Source organism: Rhipicephalus microplus, chromosome 8 (genome assembly GCF_043290135.1).
Source record: "Rhipicephalus microplus isolate Deutch F79 chromosome 8, USDA_Rmic, whole genome shotgun sequence".
Classification (NCBI taxonomy): domain Eukaryota; kingdom Metazoa; phylum Arthropoda; class Arachnida; order Ixodida; family Ixodidae; genus Rhipicephalus; species Rhipicephalus microplus.
In genome coordinates this window covers 46,319,873-46,341,423 of record NC_134707.1, presented here as the reverse complement: position 1 = coordinate 46,341,423, position 21,551 = coordinate 46,319,873, and the positions used below count along the sequence as shown (strand labels likewise).

Below are 21,551 nucleotides of genomic sequence, written 5' to 3'. Positions count from 1 at the left end.
GCCCTCCTCTCCCTCACTTACCTTTCCCGCTCTTTCGCTACACACAGCCATGCAATAAGTGGCTGTGCTCCAAGTTACCGTGCGGGCTTAACGCCATAAATAACTACGCTATGCCTTGTAGTCTGCCGTCTACTAGTCGTGCCACTAGACCAAGAGGACCTTGATCATCTCGGCCTAGTGGCACGACTAGTAGACGGCAGACTTGTCAGACCATGGCAGCGTCTATGGCTTGCGACACCACTAATAAGACAGGTGACGTCCTGATGCGCGCTATAGATGGTGGGCAAACATGGAGAGAAGCACACGAGATTCCTCCAGTGGTTTATAATGGCCCTTTTTTGCAATATGATGGTCTTCCTGTACACCCGCCAAGTCTTCTCCGGTTTCACTATTATAATCCAGAATTACGTAGCAACCTGCATTTGCGAAGAGGAAAACGAAATAAATGACAACCGTCTACATAAACGCTTCTTTATTTGTATTGTCGGCAGGGCGCGGAAAGTCATTCTCCATGGCAGTTCCATCCACGTCACCAGGCTCTAAAGTTCAATAAATAACAAAAAAGTAAAGTCAACGTGTACGTTCCATTGATAGGTTTATTAACATCAACATCGAACTTGCGAGCAACATCACCGTAATAAATCTGCGTGAAATACCAGCAGTACAGGTTTTGTGCATATTTAATGCTTTCGTGAATTTTCTAGCTGCGTGGCAAGATTGAAGAAGAAAATATACAAGTCACATTGCTGGAACAGTATCGTAATGCAAGGAAACTGATAGGTCATCAGGCCGACAAGAGCAAAGGGAACAATATTTGTTTCATTTTTTCTAAACTGTGTTGTAACGATTCTCACTTATATTCAAATGAACTAAACTGGATGGGAAAAAAAAACGCCTGGCATGGCGCAGAAAGAAACTGCAGCGCAGTTACCGCAAAAGCTGGTAGAGTGCCATTTTTAGAACCCGTTCTAAGCTCTCTTGGGCTTACTAAAACAAGTAAACTTGCAAGGTACCCATTACTCCTTAAATCATATATTTCGTGAAGTTGCGAAGCAGGCACTACCCTATTATTCATTATTCTGTGAAAACGCAGGGTACCCGCGCTGGCAATTTGCAAGGCATTCTGTGCACTTTGCTGATGCGGTGGCTGATGATGGTGAATGATTATGGCTGAGCCCTTTGTAATAGGTTGAAAACAATCTACTACTCCAACGTTGAGCAACTACAGGTTTTCTCGCTCACTTTAATCCAAGTGTCAGCCTAAATAATCCACGCGCCATTGAAATCATTTCAGCGTCAAGCTATTTATTCCATGTGCCAAATATTTATTAAAAGTGCCAAATATATAAACCAAGCGCCAAATCAATTAGGTCATGTGACAGTGAGCTTAATATAAAAACCACTATGTTTAATCTGATTTCTGGCGTTCGTGCTTCGAGTCAATTGTTCGTAATATTTTGTTAACCGTCCAGCCCGTTGCAGAGTTTTACAAAAGTCATTACTCAGAGCAGTTCACTGACTTACCAAGCACCTGCTGGCGTTTAGGTAGTTGCCGGAGTACTGGGTCATGTTTTTCCAGCCGTACTGGTGGCAATCGAACAGAGATCTTCTCTGCAGTTCAAACGAGAGATACACATCAATACAGGATTTTGTGAGAAGTACATCATTACCAGCCTGACGCTTCTCCCATGATCCACTCATCGACCCGTACTTGGGCTTTCTGCTGTCACGTGATACCCGCGAGCTTTTTAATCTCAGCGGCCCACCTGACTTTCTATGTCCTCTTCGTGCGTTTGCGTTCTATGGAAGTCAAGTCGGTTACCCTCAATGGCCAGCAGTTATCCTGCCTACGTGCTACGTGCTTGGCCCATGTCTATTTCTTCTTAATTTCGACAACGGTATCCTTCAAGCACAGTTTGTTCCCTGACCTACTCGGCTCTCTTCTTGTCTCTTAATATTACACCTATCATTTCCTTTTCCATCGCTCACTGCGTCGTCCTCAATTCAAGCTGAACCCTCTTTGTAAGCCTCCAGATTTCTGCTCTGTAGAAAAGCACTGGCAAGATGCAGCTGTTATATACTTTCCTCTTGAGGGCTGGTGGCAGATTCATGATTGGAGAATGCTTGCCGAACGTTATACAACCCATCCTTATTCTACTAGTTATATCACTCTCATGGTTCGGTTCTGCGGTTACTACCTGTCCTACGTAGACACATTTTTTGCAACTTCCAACGTCTCTCCACATATTTCAAAGTGTTTTTTTTTCTACCGACACTGTTGCACATTAGTTTTGTGCATATTAATTTTCAGATCTATTCTTCTGCTTTGCGTGTCCAGTTCAGTAACTCACAATTCAAGTGTGAACAATATATAGAATTAGCTTAGAGGCCTTATTTCGTTCGGATATCTGTCATTACGCACCTTGTTAGCGCAACTTTGGGCCCGCAGGCTTAGCTTGAAGTCTGGATTATTTTTTTCAGCTACATAATTAGCAGTCAAAGGTTATGCTATTAAGTTATCTCTCAAAAACATTTTTAATCGAAACTTTCTTGGTGTTAACTAAGAAAAAAAACAGTATTTTACTGTCAGTGACAAGATTGTGATGTTTATATTTGCGCTTCCATTTCGTCAAACGCGCAGTAACAAAAGTTTTCTTCCAAGTAAAAAATAACAATTGTTGCATCCAAAACACATACTTTGTTTTATTTTTTTTCGGCACTGCACGTTTGTCATTGTGTACACAACACTATCAATGGTAAAGAAACATCAGTGGCTCATATAATACAATCTTGTTGTACCTGAATAAATACCTGGTAGCATGTGACGATATCACGTAGATGTAAAAGCAGATAGAGCGGCAGCATATTTGTGCACTTGGTAATGATTCACAGCTATACATCTCTGGTTTATAAAATTTTTGAAGGTGTTATAGAATAGAAGTCATGCAGTCATGACAATAATAATGCCTGATGGGGTCTAACGTCCTAAACCGACCGCATAATTAGGGAGTCATACAATTCATTCTTTAGTAAGAATCCAATGTCGTGGTCACAGTGCACTGTTGAGAATGTGTCACGTTTCATTACGAACACTGTGATATACTGATCGCATGACTTCATCTTACCGCACTGCAGCAAAGACATTTTTTGCACAAGCCTTAATTCTGCCTTATTGTTCTGTAAAGAAACAGACGTATCTAAGCTTTAACGCTTCATCAGAACGAACGAGTGTCTTAAGCACTACTCCATATATTACCCAAATCCAATTCGAATCCAAATTATATTTTCGCATTGCCCAAAGCCCAATACAGTGCGATGCTCATGTGAAAATAGAAGATCAGAGAAAAAGCTGCACATGTGCAGCTTCACTAGGCTCTCGTCCTCCGTACAACAGCAGTGACAGTATGAAACATGTCGGTATCAAAAATATTATTGGGCACAATGTTGTAACGTAAAACAAAAAAACAGACATCAAAACGGATTAACCGCCAAAAGAACTGTGTATAATGAGAAAAACACTGCAAAAAAAATACTGCTAAGAACTACTAAGGAATCTTTATCCGTAAAGGTTCAAGCAGCAAGGAATAATGTTTCGCTGTCTTCTGCCCGTAATATAGCATAGAAAGGCAACCTCCTCCTAATAAACTGAACAAGTTAGATGGCCTGCCTCTGTCAGAATAAAGAATACCACGCCATTATCCAGCCCCAACGTCGTAGAGGAAGCCCGTGCAAGCCCTACTGGGCCCTTTCGAATGGCTGGCTTGCCTGCACGACTATAAAGATATTGTTTTAACTGCCAAATACCAAGCGTCATCGTACAATCTATCATATATCACTATAGACGATAAACGCTTCTTTGAAGCACGTTTAACTTTCATACCATACCGATTTCTATGAAGAAGGTACCAATCATGTGTTTCCTTGAATATTCGTCATAAGTTTTCTAGATTCTATTTATCCCTTAGCCCAGTGAACTCTCTTCGTAAATTGTTTCTTTTTTTTTTCACTTGTGATACTACCTACTGACTTGTTCTGTTACTGTGCTGTCAGCATGTTGCATACTTCGAAAAGTATTTTGTATATTTATATTTTTATTGATTTTCATTATTTCATTCATACATTAAATTCCAGTGCAACTGCCTTCACGTGTTGAAAAACTTTCAGTTCTTCTTAAGCAAATTTTAACAACTCACAACACGATGGGATTACGAAACATTCCTCAAGGACAAATCATTTATCTTGTGATGAAGTGTTTTCTAAAAAGACATTGGTTAAATTTTTCTTTTAAAAATGTTTCCGCCTCCCAACGGCTTGTGACCCCTGCGCAGTAAGTTACGCAAAAATGAACGTCACTACACAGTGCATAGCCACGCAACATAAATTCGCGCAAACTTCATTCAAGCGTTATAGTGAAGCTACCTCTCTTCAGCGCTGCTAAGTTACGCCGAGAGGATGGGGTGAAGTGTCTCACAGCGGACAACTGTATTAAAAAACGATTTAAAAGTTACATGACTACTCACGAAAGTGATTATAATCGATGCATCGCCCAGCATAGCAGGCACCCAAAAAGCCAATGGGAAAGCCCTTCCGATTCAAATTCTGTGAACAATCGAGAAATAACATTCAAATGTCACATAGGGATCGTAAATTCATTTTCGTGAACATTTGAAAAACACCGTTGTCAGATTATTTAATAGAGGGAAAGGAGAAAACAAAATCATTTTTTTCGGTCGATCTTACCACAGAAACAACGGCATTAGCAAGTAAGTCAAGAGAGTTATGTGAAAAGTATACACATTATACTATTTATGCAACTATTAACATGAAAATTCTACTGATCTCACTGAAGAAATAGAAATGGGTCATCAGAAATGGTCATAGTCATTTTTAAAACTTGGAAAATGCAGGCAAAAACTTTCACAAGCACTAATTTAGCAGTGATTAGTAAGTACTCAAGCGATGGCGTGAATAAGACGTCACTTGGGAACACCCGACGAGTGTTGTCTACATTTTTATCTCATTATCACATAAGTATAAAATAAGCCTTCTTCAGTGATATGCTCGCATCATGATCTACCAACATTAGTGCGTATGGGATCCAGTCGTTCATGGCTTTCACATGAAACTCTGTGGTGTCCAGACAGATCTTACCAGCGTTACGAGACGCAACACCTAGGTACGGACGTATTCATGCAAGGTACATAATCTGAACGTGTTCCTCAGGTGAGCCATTACGGAGAAAAATGCCCTGTAGTTGCCCATGAGGCCTTGACTTATAAATAATTCATTATACATAGGCACATTTAAAACTCTTTAGTCACTTGTCTAATCCGAAATTTTTGGCATCGAATGGAACCCGCCCCTGAGAACTTTATAAAAAAATTTACTCTAAAAGCAGTCGAAACGCGCTGGAGTGCAGGTCACTCACGGGTATTAAACTACATCAATTAGGGAGAGTTTCTTTCACGTCTGTGCCTGTATATTTACGCATGAACTGCTTATGGATCCCGTGGTGGCCTTAAGTATAGTGTTATCCGGACACCTAAAACGAGGCATCTTGTGTGCTCGAGCGAAACATGGACACGTTTAGAAGATATCATTCGGACAACGTACGTGCCGTTAGGTCAATGAGCCAATTTTTATTTCAAGTGCGCCCTTCGTACAAGAACAACCGTACGAACTTACATACACCAGCTACGATCCAAAACACTTTTTATTTATTTTTTGAGCTTCTGGTGTAAACAAAGCAGGCGATATATAGGTGAGCCCTATAGTATGGTAGTGCAGCTTGTTTTGTTCATCTGTATTGCTGAAACAGCACTTGTAGTTTAGAATAAACGTAACAATGTTTTAGCACTGCAATCCCATAACCTCCCGTACTCTGGTGCTCTCCCACCTTTGTTCTGTTCTATAGCGCAAGCACACACCAGGAGAGTGCAAAAGAACGCAAGAGTTTAAGTTCGCAAGTCACTTGTAGATCCCGCTACCCAGACACTATTGCTTCAGAGCCAACGGTTTATACGCTTTTTCAGTAACCTTATTTATTTTTTTTTTGTAAGCGGACACTAGCCTCGGACTTGACGTTGAAACAAGCATACGGCACTGGTTAGCTCTTATTCTATTTATAACGTTTCCGTATTTTAGACGGTCATATACGTCACTATTCAGCCAAGCACTAACAGCGTTTTCTTTAGTTGTACTACATTTTTACAGGTGTATATCACTTTATGTTAACTTAAAAAATTGACTCACGACGCAGGCTGTTCCGGCACGTAACGCCATTAGTACGAGTCGCCCTCGCTTGTGAACACACCAGTAATGGCACGATGGCACGTACCCAATCTAAAACAGTAAAATCAAGATGTGTCAGATGCTTAAACAACAGTTTACGATCTAATTATTAGTACACAGTAAGACTGACAGACGATCTTATTGGTAGATATATATGTTAGGAACTTAAAGCACGAACTGCGCAAACAGGTACAAGAGTAGTTCCATCCATTTCTTGTCCCTGCAGCAGTTCGCGCATAAAGTTTGCAAGTGAATTAGCACTAAAACGCATTGGTAAGCACTATTTCTGTCCTTACGAGGTGGTCAGACAAGTTTAGGCGATAATAGGGGCAGACAAATGAGCAATATAAAATTCGTCGTTGGTCGTACATCCATGCGTTGTTTATAAAACCTGTAACCTAATTACCCCGATAGCAATGAAAAAAACACTGATTTTTTATAACATTTATGCTCAAAAGCCACTTCAGCGCCATCATATTCATAGATTTGACTATAAGTACACCTGAGAGAACTCTGGTGCTAATGTCTATGGGAGCTGCAATGCATGGCGCCTCAGTCAGCATATAGGAATGATGGATAGTACACAAATTTGTCTAATCTTCGTTCTTTTGGGTCTGTTTGGCTTCGTGTGGCTTGGAGCCGCTTTGTCGTGAGACGGCAATGAGCTAATGTCTAGCATAATCTTCGCCACCTCAACATTGGAGGCACATCAGTTCGAATCGGCTCATGAAGTTCACAAGGATCCGTTCTTTTGTTCAAAACAAAACAAAAAGAAAGATGACAAAAGAAGTAAGAAAGAAGAGAACGGAGAAGAGGAAACGAAAAAAATGGCAGCGTATTCACGAAGTGAATGATGGATAGTGGGGCGAAGCATCCGTCCGCCCATTCGTTCTTGCTTCCGTCTATCCATGCGTGCGTCTGTGTGGCCACCCGTGCGTCCGTCCGCCCGTCCGTGCGTGAGTATGTTCGTGCGTCCACACGTTCATCTGTGCGTCCGTCCCTGCTTTCGTCCATGAATCTACTCCTGCGTCCGTCCTTGCGTCCATCCGTCCGTGCAGCCATCCATGCGTCCGTCCATGCATCTGTCTGTGTGCCCGTTCATACTTCTAGTCAACACTCCAAGTACCACCATCTCGCATCTTTTCATCATATATTCCGCATATAGAAGCACCGCCATCCAGGGGACATTCCAAGGACTGAACGAGAGGAGGCACACGCACACTGTCTTACGGCTTGCGCTTCCTGTCTACTTCCCACCTTTAACCACCTCGAGTTCATGGTATATACTAGTTCACTGTATTTATGACAGGAACGGTGGCCCAACACTTGCTAAACCATCCTAAAAACAAGGAGGTTACGCCCAGCGAGTATAACGTAGCGACCCTTTCTTCTCTTCTGTGCGTTGTTGAACAATGAAAAATTCCCAGCGTGTACGTTAACTAAAAGCTGAATGCTCCTATCTCTCATTCCCCCTTAGCAGCCATTGGCATGTACATTAAGCACTATCTTATATTGTTCAACGACGCACAGTAAAATTCTCTCACCGGCACCACCTTGGAGGTCAATATGTAAGACTGGTTACACACTACAACATCGGTTACACACTACAACATGGTTACACGCTACAACACTACGACATCGAAGGACAAACGGGTGCCGCTATAAAGAGCTTCGCCCCTAAAAAACAGCCATAAACAAAACCGACAGTGCGATTGAAACCGCAAGTAGAAAGATTAGGTATGTCCAGGTACTACCTACCATTCTCATAGTGACTGAACTATTGCAGCGCCATAGTTTCATGTACATTATTTTAGGAGGCTCTATGACAATAGCGATTCGTAATTAAACGTATATATTCTAATTATGAAGTACAAGAGACATAGAGATAGTCTCTACAGTGCTATTTAACACGCATTTGAAGTAGGCTCCCATAACCATACTCTGCGAAGAGTCTAAGTTAGAAGTGCATGCATGAAAATTACCCATACCCTGCGCAATCTCAGTGCACGCTAAAAAACGACTAATGTTCCGGAGCTCCATACTACGTCATTTCTCAACGTCATTTCGTAGATTTTTCGCCAAAACTTCCCAAAATTTTTTAACAACACTCTAATTGCAGTTATTATGATAATAATATGATTATTTCTGTGGATGATGATAATGATTTTACGGTTACTATGGATCAAATATTTGGAACATTCGCAAACACAATACAATTTTTAATGTTACGTCCGCGAAATCTTTGCACGCTTCGAACTTAAGCAAAGTTGATGAGACGCTTAAATTGAACCACCCCGTCTTTTTTTTATACGCATGTCAACCAGCTGCCATATTACAGGCATATTATTCGCCACGCGATGAATAAAATAAAGAAATGGGAAAGGGAATTCTGAGAACTGTACCTTACTTCCGTATATATGTTCATCTTTGCATTCATGTTTGCCTTGGTATACTGATGATTGTATTTCTGACCCAGCTATATTCGGTCACTGAGGATTGCAGTATTCATAAATAAATAAATAAATAAATAAATAAATAAATAAATAAATAAACGTTTTCTTGCATCTTCAGAGTGTCTGGTGAGCTCGAATGCGTCAGTTTAAAACATCAATAAAATTATATGCGCCTATTTAATACAGTGAAAAGAAATCATCCCAGCCAACGACTTGACGTAAGTTAGCGCTCTGTCCTCTTTTAGTTAACCATGCTTACTTTCGTCAACTAATGTAGACAAAATCCATGTTAAGCTATTGTTCTTGGCGGACATTGAACGTGCCCATATTATCGTATGAGACAGACATCAATTTTTTCTCATACTGTCAACTGGATTAGTGAAATACTTACCACTTGAAAAAAACGTCGGCATAGTGGTACTTTGTGCTCTGAAAAGAAAGTTAAAACTTAACAAAACATTGGATGACACTTGTGCTTCGTCTTGAATAGTAGAACGTCATAGCGTAAATTGGCCCTTTCCGTAACGCCTTCTCAATTGCTAGCCTTGCATCGGTTCCCCGTAAATGCATTAACTGTGCCGTACAAAAACGACCATCTGTGCACCACGCCACAATTCATCCTTGTGTAGATCAGGAAACGCCCTACTAAGGCAACACGAGAACCCACTGTCCTGCTCAGTTCTTTGATGCTTTTACTGCGGATTATTATAAAGAATCACAGTATATCCTCGGAGTGAATTATAATGGGTGGGTCGAAGCGTCTGTGTCCATCCGTACGTGCATGCGTTCATGCGTCCGATCGCGAGCGAGAATGCAGACGGCGCGCGTGTACCACCGACGAGACGCGAGCCAAGGAAGCAGAACGCAAGCGTCTTCAACGCGCCCGCCACTCTGCTTCGTTCACGCCCCGCCAACGATCTACCACGTGCGGCGACTACCCAGGGGACTGCGAGAGGCAGTCGTTCTTCGCGCACTCAAGCAAAGTGCGTGCAGCAGCAAATCAGAAAGAAGCGGCACTTCGGAGAGTAGCAGCAGAGTGGCGCCATCTAGAAAATGACATGAGAATTAGTGATCCAATAGTTTTGCCTTCTTTTATTTATCGTCTTTTTGCTCGGTTACGCGTGACCAGTTAGAAGGTTAGACTAAGAGGCGCTTCGCCCCTAATATGTCTGAGACCTTTGCAATGGGTGTGCCAGCACGACACCCACGTGTTGAGCAATTACTAGGTTTTGAGGCCTGACACGGTCAGTGCCATGGACAGCCACAATAATTTCGCTCAAGGGGGGGAGGGGGGTGAGGGGTTCAACCATGTTTTGTATGCTCGTAACTGTGTGTGTGTGTGTGTGTGTGTGTGTGTGTGTGTGTGTGTGTGTGTGTGTGTGTGTGTGTGTGTGTGTGTGTGTGTGTGTGTGTGTGTGTGTGTGTGTGTGTGTGTGTTGACCAGGCTTCATCGTTCTGTTCTGATGTTGTTAGCGTCTAATACTGTGTGACTCATTTATATGATCACGCATTTTAGTTATACCCGATGGTGTGGTCAACCCATCTCCAAAATACAAATTGGGTTGGTTGGTATGTGGGCTTTAACGTCCCAAAACCACCATATGATTATGAGAGACGCCGTAGTAGAGGGCTCCGGAAATTTCGACCAGCTGGGGTTCTTTAACGTGCACCCAAATCTGAGCACACGGCCCTACGATTCCGCCTCCATCAGAAAAAATACAAAATATATGCCGAGTGACCGCAAGAACGTAGTCTATGCTTGTACATAGTATAAATACATTGTAAACATGCTAGTCAATATTGCTTTCAAGAAGCATTTGATAGAAGTTACATTGTACATACGAACGGAGGTCCTTTGTGGTGGCGGTGGAGTCACCATGCCAGACTTGCCCACCTGCGCTGATGGTGTGCCAGCATGTGCACCCGTGGGACCGATGGCCCCCATTTCACCAGTAGTCTTTGTTTTTGCTCCACCCCTTCCTTTTGACGTCCTTGAGGGTACTGATGATGAGGACATCCAAGCATTCATTAGCAACAAGCAATGTAAACCTTCGTGCTGGCAAACGTCATATCTTACCTGATAGGTACCAGCAACGCCTGGTCCCATAACAAAGAAAACGAGCCTCTCACGCTATGAAGTATTCTAGACCACATTACGCGATTTGCTGGGCCACTGGACCAGCAGCCTTTAAGAGAAAACTTTCCTTGTGTTCCGCGCAGCATTCCACTTGGCACTTGAGCCTATCAATCGCTTAACGCTTGGTGGTGGCGTTTTACGTTTACTTTATGAAGAAACGTGTGACGAATATTTACTATCGCTGGTAGAATCACTAGTGAAGACCAGAAATAACCCACTCTTTTGTAATTGAAGAACTCAAAGTAGCTTAGGGATCTTTCAGAAAATTCCTATACATTTGAGGCGGTTTACCTTGTCGAGTTCCCGCAGGAGCTTACAAATGTTACCACGTACATTCGGATTATGGTTCACTTATTATAGTTGTCCCTCTGTTACTGTGATAACAGACAGTGGCTTAGGGCAGACTAGAGCAGATCCCTTCCAAAGCGTGCAAGCTGCGTGGCATAACTTTCGTACGGTGCTATAAGTCGAATCTGTTCAGCAATTTATCCGCACGCTGTGTAGACCTGGGCAAATGCACTTTCGCGTATACTAAATTTGGTCTTTTCTAATAACCTGAAAAGTAGCGATGAATTCGTAAAACGTATTTAAATAAGTATGGCAGTCTTAATTCCACAGAATCTTTTTCATAACGTCCCATTGCCATGGCACAACCCCAGAAGAAACAAACAAAGAAAAAAGTCTTACTTCAGAAGAAATATCAAGGCAAAAATAATACACAGTGCACCACCTGCAAAGTTATTGAAAAATTGCGGAACTTTTCGCTTATTAGGGTGAACCTTGAGTGTAGCACGAGTTAGAGAGATGTTAAAAAGATATTTTATTCTCGAGGGGGTGCTTTGAGCCAACAAAATTATTCTGATGACCTAATGTGTGGTCATTGTTGATTCAACCGATGTCAGCAATTGCTTACAAAAAAAATGGCAGAATGTCTAGTTCTGGTAAAGTAGTATGTTGGATCATGCTTTCCAAATAAAGAAACTGTGCAACGTCCAACATCTCTCCTAATCTACAGAATTCGGCTGCAGTTGAGTTATTGCCAAGTTAGTGGATTCCATAATAACTGCAAAGCGTGTCTGTTGCATTAAAAGTAACAGTGGTCAAGGTGACCTTCAATAACAGTTGGTTCGAGAAATTCGGCGCTTGAAGCCAAAATGTCGGAATGACATCGTTGCGCAGTTTAGACAAAATATGTCCAGTGTCCTGGCTTCTACAGATGACGACCCGTATTCACAACAATAGCCTGTTACGCTAAATATTTAGTAACTTGAATTTTTAGACAAACCCCATGTTGACTCAACTCAATTAAATTTTATTTACCAAAAAAATCAGTCTTGAGAGACGCCTGGACAAAAAAAACTGTCACAGAAACTTCATAAATGCCTAAGGTCCCGTGTATTTCACATGAAAAGCTTGATGACAATGTTATTTTTATATAGCATTCACACGGAATGGATTTATACATAATACTTACATCATACACGTATACACATATTGTCACGTTAAAATTTTCTCATGTGTTATTTATCAGTTAGTAGCATAAAAATAGTCACGCACTCGTTCATTATTTAACGTGGTTGTGTGTTTACACGACTTGAGAACTTTCGAAATATTGTATGTTAAGAAGTGCCGAATCATTTCGCTACCCGGGTACCTCCTCTAATTTAGTGTTTCCCATGTGCTTCGTCTTGTTCTGGGGCTTCAGCTTAGCGATTGACGTAAGGTAATGTTGAATGTTTCCGGATAACAAAGAAATGTATGTTATGACCTGTATTCATATAATATATTGACGCATTGTAATCTGTGTTGGAGAAATATTCTATTTGTTACTGAAGGTCGGTCAACGCCTTGAATACGACGAAAGTTTTTCTTATCAGGTTTGGCTGTTTTTCGCATGTTGTTTTTTGCTATTACTTCCGAGACATGGTAACAGTAATTTACATACGACAAGAATTGACCCGACAGATGTAAGGCGTAGAAAGAATGTGAGACAGTTGTCACAAAAGATTAGAACAGACAGCTGTAGGCCACATCATCTCCGAAGGCGGTGCACCAGAAAAAAAATCACTTGCAAAAGCAATAAAAGTTGGTGAAGTTGGCCTCAAAAGTTTGACATAGGTGCGAAACAAAGGTAAGTTTAATGTGTCAGAGACGTGTTCATGCTTACTGTGAACACGAATGCACCTTCCTTCCAAGCAGAGACCGGTATGGTTGAATTGCGATGAAGGCTAGAAGTACAAACAGAAGAAGAAACAAATCCGCCTACATGTTTTCAAATATAGGGCATGTAAGTACGCAAGAAACAAATGTGCCAAACCTCATAAATTATAGTGGTACCTTCCTTTATCGCGCTATACTGAACGACGTTTTCGTACAAACATGTCACTTGAGTTATTTCTTTAGTGTGCAAAAACATGTGCAACTGAACACGAATGGCAGATGGCATGCACAGTGTGTTTTGTCTTCTGTCGTCCGTTCCTTTAGCTCAATAAAAGTATTTTCGAGTATGAACACCTCCAGCTTAACAAACATGGCGCTTTAGCTTCCCCATTCCTAATAGTGATATCTTCTGACACTTCAAATACCCTTCATGGCATTTTAGAGAAATTTGTTAACTTGGAAAGTGTTGTTTCCAAAACAAGGATCGTTCAACAATAGAAAATGTCTAGGAGCACGCAGCACTCTCGAAAAATATGCCAGTAACAAAGAAAAACATAGCGTTGGTGCAAGATCTGCTATTTGTTTTGTTTGAGCTGTGCGCCCCAGGGAGCCACCAATAATGAGATGTGTTCCTACAGCTCAAGACAATTGGGATAAATTTTAGGACGCATTAGGTTTTAGGAAGAGCCAAGGCAAAATAGATAGCAAAAGTGATTTGACTACATGCCAGCATAAAAAGAACACAAAAATAAAACTTAGTCCTGCACAATATTGAGTTTCTACTTTATTTCGAGTTACTGCTAGGTCGCGTGAGCCCCCGCTCTACCAAAAGGATACTTCCTCATATGCCAATCAAGCTATCCATCCCGTTCACACTTCCGGCAAATGACAAGTCGTTTGCACACAGAGAGAGAAGTTTGCAGACAAACGAAGAATACTCAGGTAATCTATATGGAGCGGTTTTGAATTAGTAGAACACGCTTTTGGCCTGGTGTGCTATGAATGGTCGAAAGTAAACAGCGCACAATATACAGGGCTCTACCACTGTACCGTCATCGAAACACGATCACCGCACCCTGTATTGAACTGGCGACCTTTGGGTCAGCAGCCGAGCACTGTTAATACACTTTGGTACTGTACACATTTCACTTGTAAATTTTATTCATAAATATAGTTTCCTAAAGAGCACTTTCTTCGTAGTTGAATCTTGCTTACCACCTACTGTTAGATTACTTGGGTGCTGGCAAACCGTGCCCAATTCGCAACGTGAGTCGCAACTCTACTATTATCGAGCACCCTTTCTAACGAGTACTATACAGTAAGACTTCCCTGAAGCAGGAAGATCCCAAAGAGGTTACGTTATTTGCTCTAAACTTACCCGGCAGCGCACCCCATTAGGCACTAATCCTTTGAGGACACCAACACTCGAGAGGCAGGTGAAGACGCACGGGTCATCTGGTGTCGGCTGGAAAGTAAACGAAACAGTCCCACTCTCTTTGATTTGATTGTACCGAATGGTATCCAAGGAAACTGGCACATGTTTTCAGCTCAGAATAAGGAGAGAGAAAAACTAAAGAAAAGGCTGGGAGTTTAACCTGGTTGCACCGGATTTGCTATTCTACAAAGGGAGCAAAGGAAAAGAATAGAGTTGGGAACAAAAATCTAGAGATAAAGTGATACGCTAGCATGCATAGCAGTGGGTACCGCAAATACCCAGAAGGTCATAAAACTATGAACTCTCACCTACAATCGGTCTACTTCAACTGTCTTAGATGAAGTATATTGCCATCCATTATGTTAAAGAAGGCTTGAAAGGATTCATTGGAAGGTATCTGGATCTAGCGGTACGCTTTCAGCTGAAGTGTGTCCATTGTGCTTATGAATGACTTAAAAACAGCGATAACACGTATGTGTTCATAGCACAGATCCTTGGTGGAACCTGGTGTCGTCTCTCCGTGAAAGCGAAGTGGTGATAAGGACGGCCATGCGACATCCGCCGCCACCTCTCTCCCGCAGCAGCAAAGCTTGTTCCGTTCGCCATTCATGACACAACAATTATGCGGAACACGCCCGGCTTACTCTACACCCGTCTTCACCTCCTGGCTCCGTACCCACGAATCAAACTGCCATCGGTTCCACCCCGAGCCCCGACGAGTGTTTTTTGTCGCATGTGGCTGGGAATGTCCTATACAAGCTTCTTAGTTTGCTGCGTCATAATGACTGTCCCGCATATGATCTTTACGTCAGTGACAAAGAAATTAAACGCACTCTATGTCATTGGCCTCAGTACTGCTCTCAAGAGAGAGCCTTTCTCAGCAATGTTTGCACACCTCGATGACCATCTGCCCTCTGAACAATCATTTTTTTCTATATCAGAAAAACAGAGCTACAGGTCAATGAGCGAAGAATGCGCTACACAAGTCTCTATGAGTGAACCACTTCGATGAACAATTAAGACAGTCTTGCATGTGTGTGTTTCTTCTTACCTCTTACCTTCTCTCATTCCTATATTCCTTACCCTTCTATACCTACTGGCGCCGCTTCCCCAGTACATGGTAGCAAAGCGATATCAATTATCCGGTAAACATCCCTACCACTTCACACCACATTTCTCTCTTTCTCTTTCTCAGCTACACGTATACATCTTAACATAGAACAACAAAGAAAGAACAGCGATTCACCACAGAAATATTTGGAGTTTGCTCAACAAAGAAATCTAATAGCATTGCCCAAGTGGGCATCAGATTTTCTGCTTCTAAGGCATTCACGAAGTGGCGGCAACCCGTACAATGCCTGACTTGATTGACTGATTTCTTAATAGAGCTTTTTCAGCGTCTTTTACACGAAGTGCAGATGGCTCGACTTTTCATCGTTCCTTATTTGTCTCAAATATCTGTTAATATTGGCATGAACCCGCCTTGCGCACATGCCGCTGACTCAGCCTCGTTTTGTTCTGAAGTTTTTCTTATAATGGTATTACTAGCAGGTTACAAGTTTTGTTTTGTTATTGTAATATTTTATTGGTTTTTTCAAGAGTGTAGCTCTTCAAGCATTGGTTGCGCGGAGTAGTGCTAACAGTATTTATCACCATCATCAACCAGTACACACTCGATTGATCCCTCGTTTCCACAACACGTGCGCCGATTTTTTCGGCGTGGTGTAAAAAAAGCTCTCACTGGCGAGTATGTTACGTGACCACGAATCACGTAACATCGCGTAACAACTATAGTCACGTAGCATAACGTAACATCTAGTCACGTAGCTGGAATTACGTGTCATCGTGTAACTACTCGCGTCACTATTATTTAAGTAATAACACCGATCGTCTAGACAAGTGACTAGAAATCACGTGACGTTTAGTAGCGTGGCTGAAATCTCGCAAGATCGCGTAATGACTGGTCACGCAGTGTGTTACGTCAAAGAAACGTAACAAGTGACGTGACGTGTTTTTGTCTAAAAACCACGCAACAAATTGGCGACTAAAATCTCAACATCACGTAACAGGTCACCCCGTGACATGTCTAGCCAAGTCTGGCCATACTTCGTTAACTTAGCAGCACTTAGATAGACTTAGCTAGGTCGAACCCTACTTGCACTTATGGTTTCAGGATGGTGCCAGAAGAACAAGCTGCGCAATTGTTTTTCTTGATCGATATATGCTCTCTCTCTTTATCTTTCGTGTTAGCCTTTTAATAAACATTTTGTAAATATTTCTCTAACGTATTAGCAAAGTGATAATAAAATATAGTTACCATACTTTATTCGCAGGGGCTAATAAGAGAAAACACATGCGATGAAATTATTTCATCTTTCTTTTACCAACGTCGACAGGTGACTTTCTAGAACAAGGGTCTCTAACTCAACTATATCGGAAGGCCGACATCACACAATTTAGTCCAACAAAGGGGGCAGGGGGAAGGAGTTTGCACTAACTGTAAGAGAACGCTGCTATTTCAAAGAACCACCTTTTGAATATCGCTCATAGGGGTCCTTTTTGAAAGTGATGTGGTACCAGGATTTTAACATGTCGATACCGATATCCCAAATGGCTGAAATGTGTCCGCCGATTCAGAAATACATATAGTATTTGTTTTACGGTCATGTATCACGGCATGGTGAACTCAAGGGGTGCCTCACGAAAATCATGGCCTTTTGTGCCTGGAAGCGCAAGACTATTAATACTTTTTCATGGGGGTGGTGGACAATTGAGGGCCGTGGGCCGCTTGCTGCCAGCGGGCCGCATGTTGATACCCTTGATCTAGAAGAAAAGAACGTAATAAGAACAGTATATCTATACAGTTCTATACTACTTTTGCCTTACCTAGGTGTTTGAAAAACTCTATAAAGAGCAGCACTTTGTGACTACTGGCCACAGAAGGCCGAAACTTACTTACGCCAATGAAGAATTCGCTGCAAGGGTTTTGAGGGTGGTCTTCCTCGGACGCAGCATGGAAGCTAGCCACTAAATGGAATGTGAAACATTGTGTCAATAAGTGATCCACACGTCAAATAGCTGTACTGAGAGTAAATAAAAACTTGCAGTCCACACAGAAACAACAAATCACCGCGAATCTGCATGCTTGGCTGCAAATGTCATCCAAGCGATGGCCGACAAGCGGCCATTTATATTTTGCCTTGCTTCAGGCAGTGCCTTCTTTATGTCGAATCCACCGCATCTGGCAGGCAATGATAAAATAGAGGAGGCACTACGTGAGATATGGACGCCATCTGGCAGTGCCGTCTGAAAACACGAGCTTGTGCAGAACCCAGGGCCACTGCCAGGTGGCAGAACCATATCATCGGCACTCAACTTTTTCGTGCATAGCGTCGCATTTTTCGCGCAGCGTGAGAAACAACAGTTCCTCCGGGCATAGCGTCGCATTTACAGCGACGCCTAAGAAGCACTACGGTCTATTGAATTACGTATCTATGTACTTATGTAAAGGAACACATCTTTTGACACTTAGGTGTGGACGTTACGCCTCAGATATGCGTAATATTCGCTTTTTGATTGACGTTGTTCATAAGTACGAACGCATTCACCATTTAAAGGTGGCTGGGCATTGAATAATTACCTAAATAATGACCGAGTAGCAGAATTGTGTGCCAGACAGAACGACAGATGAAAATTTCTGCGTTAAGTCCGAAGTAATTTCTACAAAGATGATAGAAAGAGCTTCATGCGGATTTTTCGCCAGGAAAGCTGCCAAGTTCTCAACAGAGCCCCTCTTATAGTCCGGAGCCGCAAGCTACAGATTTTCGCCAAAGTTTTGTGCCCACCTCACTGACACTATCAGATCGGGCTTGCCGAACAACAACAAGAACAAGAGAGCGCAAGGCTTTTTCGAAAAAGTGTTCGGCTCCTTCCTGCATTTGCCTATTTCGCACATACTTGTTTCCGTGCCACACTTTCAAAATAACCTCGCGAATGATAATGAAACATTTTCTCTAGCAGTGTAAACGAATCATATTTCTGGCAGCAATGGCAGTCACATAATAACAACCCCCAGGTCTGTATAAAAAGTTATTCAAATATATTCATGCCAATAGCACCCGTGAAGATGGATGCCAATTCCGTTCAGACCATTGTGAGGACGCTAAGGTTATTGATCGATCCGGGACACGAATCGCTATAACACGAATGTTAACCATGTCTTTACGGAAATAAATATAATTGTTTATTGAACACTAGTGCAGGAAAGCTTGCACATTGTCTAACGTAGTTTAGCAGCTATTCTTCTTGTGCGCCACCGATTGCTGAATGGCACTCTGGTGAATCAGGAGGACTCGGTTTTTGTCGTCACAAGGCTCTGTCTAGAACACCAGCGCCTTCGTTACAGTGTGTTCGCATTGGTAGCAGATGAGTGCCGTCAGTTCTTCGTCTTTCGTTTTGCAAAAGTACCACACCGGCCTAATGTTCTAAATGCGAAGCATTTCTTAGCTAACTTCGGTGACTTTGAGCGTGTCTATCTATCTATCTATCTATCTATCTATCTATCTATCTATCTATCTATTTATCTATCTATCTGTCTGTCTGTCTGTCTGTCTAGCTATATGTCTATTTATCTATCTACCTATCTCTCTATCTATATGTCTTTTCATCTATCTATCTCTCTTTTTATCTAGCCGCTTAAGTTTGGCTGCTCTCGTGATCACCACCTTATCTTGGCGTGAACCAAAATTAGCATGGAAGTGTAAGATGGTTTGACGAATATGACGCGCTGGTCAAAACATGAATAATATCACGCTCCTGTCGCTTACGTTGTCGAACACTTTCCGCCAGACTGTGGTTCATCGCCACGGGCGATTATGTGCCACTGATATGCGTGTATGGACCACAGTTTATTGATTGATATGTGGGGTTTGACGTCCCAAAACCACTATATGATTATGAGAGACGCCGTAGTGGAGGGCTCCGGAAATTTTGACTACGTGGGGTTCTTTAACGTGTACCCAAATCTGAGCACACGGGCCTACAACATTTCCGCCTCCATCGGAAACGCAGCCGCCGCAGCCGGGATTTGAACCCGCGACCTGCGGGTCAGCAGCCGAGTACTTTAGCCACTAGACCACCACGGCGGGGCAACCACAGGTTATTGACGTTTAGTATATACCGTGCAACGACAAGAGCACACATGGGCAGTTTTACCGCGAGTGTTATGAAATACCTGACATTGGTAGCGTCGACCCGACAAATGCAAAGAATAAATGTCAGTTTCCGCTGGAATCAAACCCAAGCATTCCGCGTGGCAATGAATCATTCTACCACAGAGCTACACCAGGTCTCAGAACTAATTTTCGAATAGGAGCTAATCTTCGCGTAACGCCAATAGTCGTTGCAATTTTGCCTATCCAACTGTATAAACATTACACATGTACTCCTTTGATAAAACCGTCACGTCAGGTTTACGTGACTTGTGGTAAGTTGTCATGCGCTGAAATGATTTATGTATCAGTGTCCAGGGCCAGCATCCTCGCGAGCATCAGCGCTTCATATAAGCTTCTGAATATGCATGTTCCTGTTGGCATCGTTGCGCTAGTGCGAACAACTGGTTATATTAACATCTGTAAGTCTTAAATTGAACATATATTTGTACATATATTTAGCGTCATTTCATGACGTGTCGCTCAATAGAAAAATTGCAACACGGTCACCTTCCCTCCGTATGCTTCGCATAACGTCAATTACCAGGTACAGGGGATCTTCCAAATTTTTTTTATAAGCAAAGCATTTCTTTGAGTACCGAAGGCACTTTGAGCGTCTATATGCGTATGTATCTATCTATCTATCTATCTACCAGTGGCACATACCCGAGGGTGGGCATGTGCCACTGGTATGCGGGTATGTGCCACAGATGTTTGGCAGTTTATATCTACCCAGGAACGGCGAGAACACACATGGGAAATTCTAACGTGTAAGCGTTGAGAAAAACCTGACATGAACAGCGTGGACCAGACGAATGGAAATAATAAATGTCAGGGTCCCAGCAAAAATCAAGCCCAACCAATCTGCGTGTCCATCAAGTATCTACGGCAGAGCCATGCCGGGTCTCTGAACTACTTTTCAAAGAGACTCTAATGTTCGCGAAATGCCAATTGGAGTTGCAGTGCTGCCATTCCAATTACATAAAGATTACATATGTACTCCTACGATACAGCCGTCACGCAGGGTTAACATCAATTGCAGACAGGTGTCATCTGCTTTTGTTTATTTATGCGGCAGTCTCCAGAGCAAAGATAATCGCGAGCAGAAGCCCTTTTGATCAGCTTAGCGCTTCGGGTGTTTCTAATATTCATGCCGCTCTTAACATCGTTACGCAGCTATAAACAACTGGCGCTATAAAACAAATGTGGATGTTTAATTTGGGCGTGCATTTGTACATATTTTTCGCGTACTTCATAACGTCTAGCTCAAAAAAAATATTGCAAAACAGTCAGCTTGACATGTTCATGCGTCGCATAACATCGATTCTCAAGTTACGTGGATCTGCCAATTTTTTCTTTGCTCAAAAGGCACTCAAACGTAAATTTAATGAACGTAACATTACCTGATAGGATACTCAAATAAGCGTAGAATAACAAAGAACTGAACCTGGTAAGCATTATTCAGTTGGCAAGTGCGCCTTTACAACTGTTAGTCCGCGTCTGTTGAGTCTTGGCTTCTTTCTCGAGTCTGCAATCGCCCACCCTCTTATAAAAATTAATGCTCAATCAAGGTATTTGTCATACTGATACGGTATAGAAATAAATCTTGCGCCCTTATATTTCAAAGCCAGTTTCGCCATACAGCGAATGCGTCACGAAAAGTCTCTGTAACTTGCAGGTTTCAGTTACATATAATTCGCTGTATCGATTTAGATGAGTGCTAGGGCCTGTCAATGGATTCCGACGTTCACCGATTATCACTTTGAGCAGTGCTGGAGAACAGACATCATGGTGGCGTCACCTCTTTCTCCCGACCTTTCGCCTGAAGTAGGAAGAACTCGTTTGCGCCTCCAAATAAATACCAT

The 21,551-nt window shown here is 42.2% G+C and overlaps 1 protein-coding gene across 1 annotated transcript; it reads right to left on the bottom strand.

Annotated features, from left to right (window-relative positions):
* Positions 1-270: 270 nt before the first annotated feature.
* Positions 271-21,209, bottom strand: LOC142769144 (uncharacterized). The gene is made up of 10 exons (XM_075872095.1): positions 21,090-21,209; positions 17,436-17,503; positions 14,420-14,506; positions 13,049-13,109; positions 10,587-10,745; positions 9,136-9,173; positions 6,253-6,342; positions 4,521-4,599; positions 1,525-1,611; positions 271-416 (listed from the first exon to the last, which is right to left on the bottom strand). The coding sequence occupies exons 1-10, from the start codon at positions 21,142-21,144 to the stop codon at positions 271-273; spliced, it is 870 nt and encodes a 289-aa protein (XP_075728210.1). The 5' UTR covers positions 21,145-21,209.
* Positions 21,210-21,551: the final 342 nt, after the last annotated feature.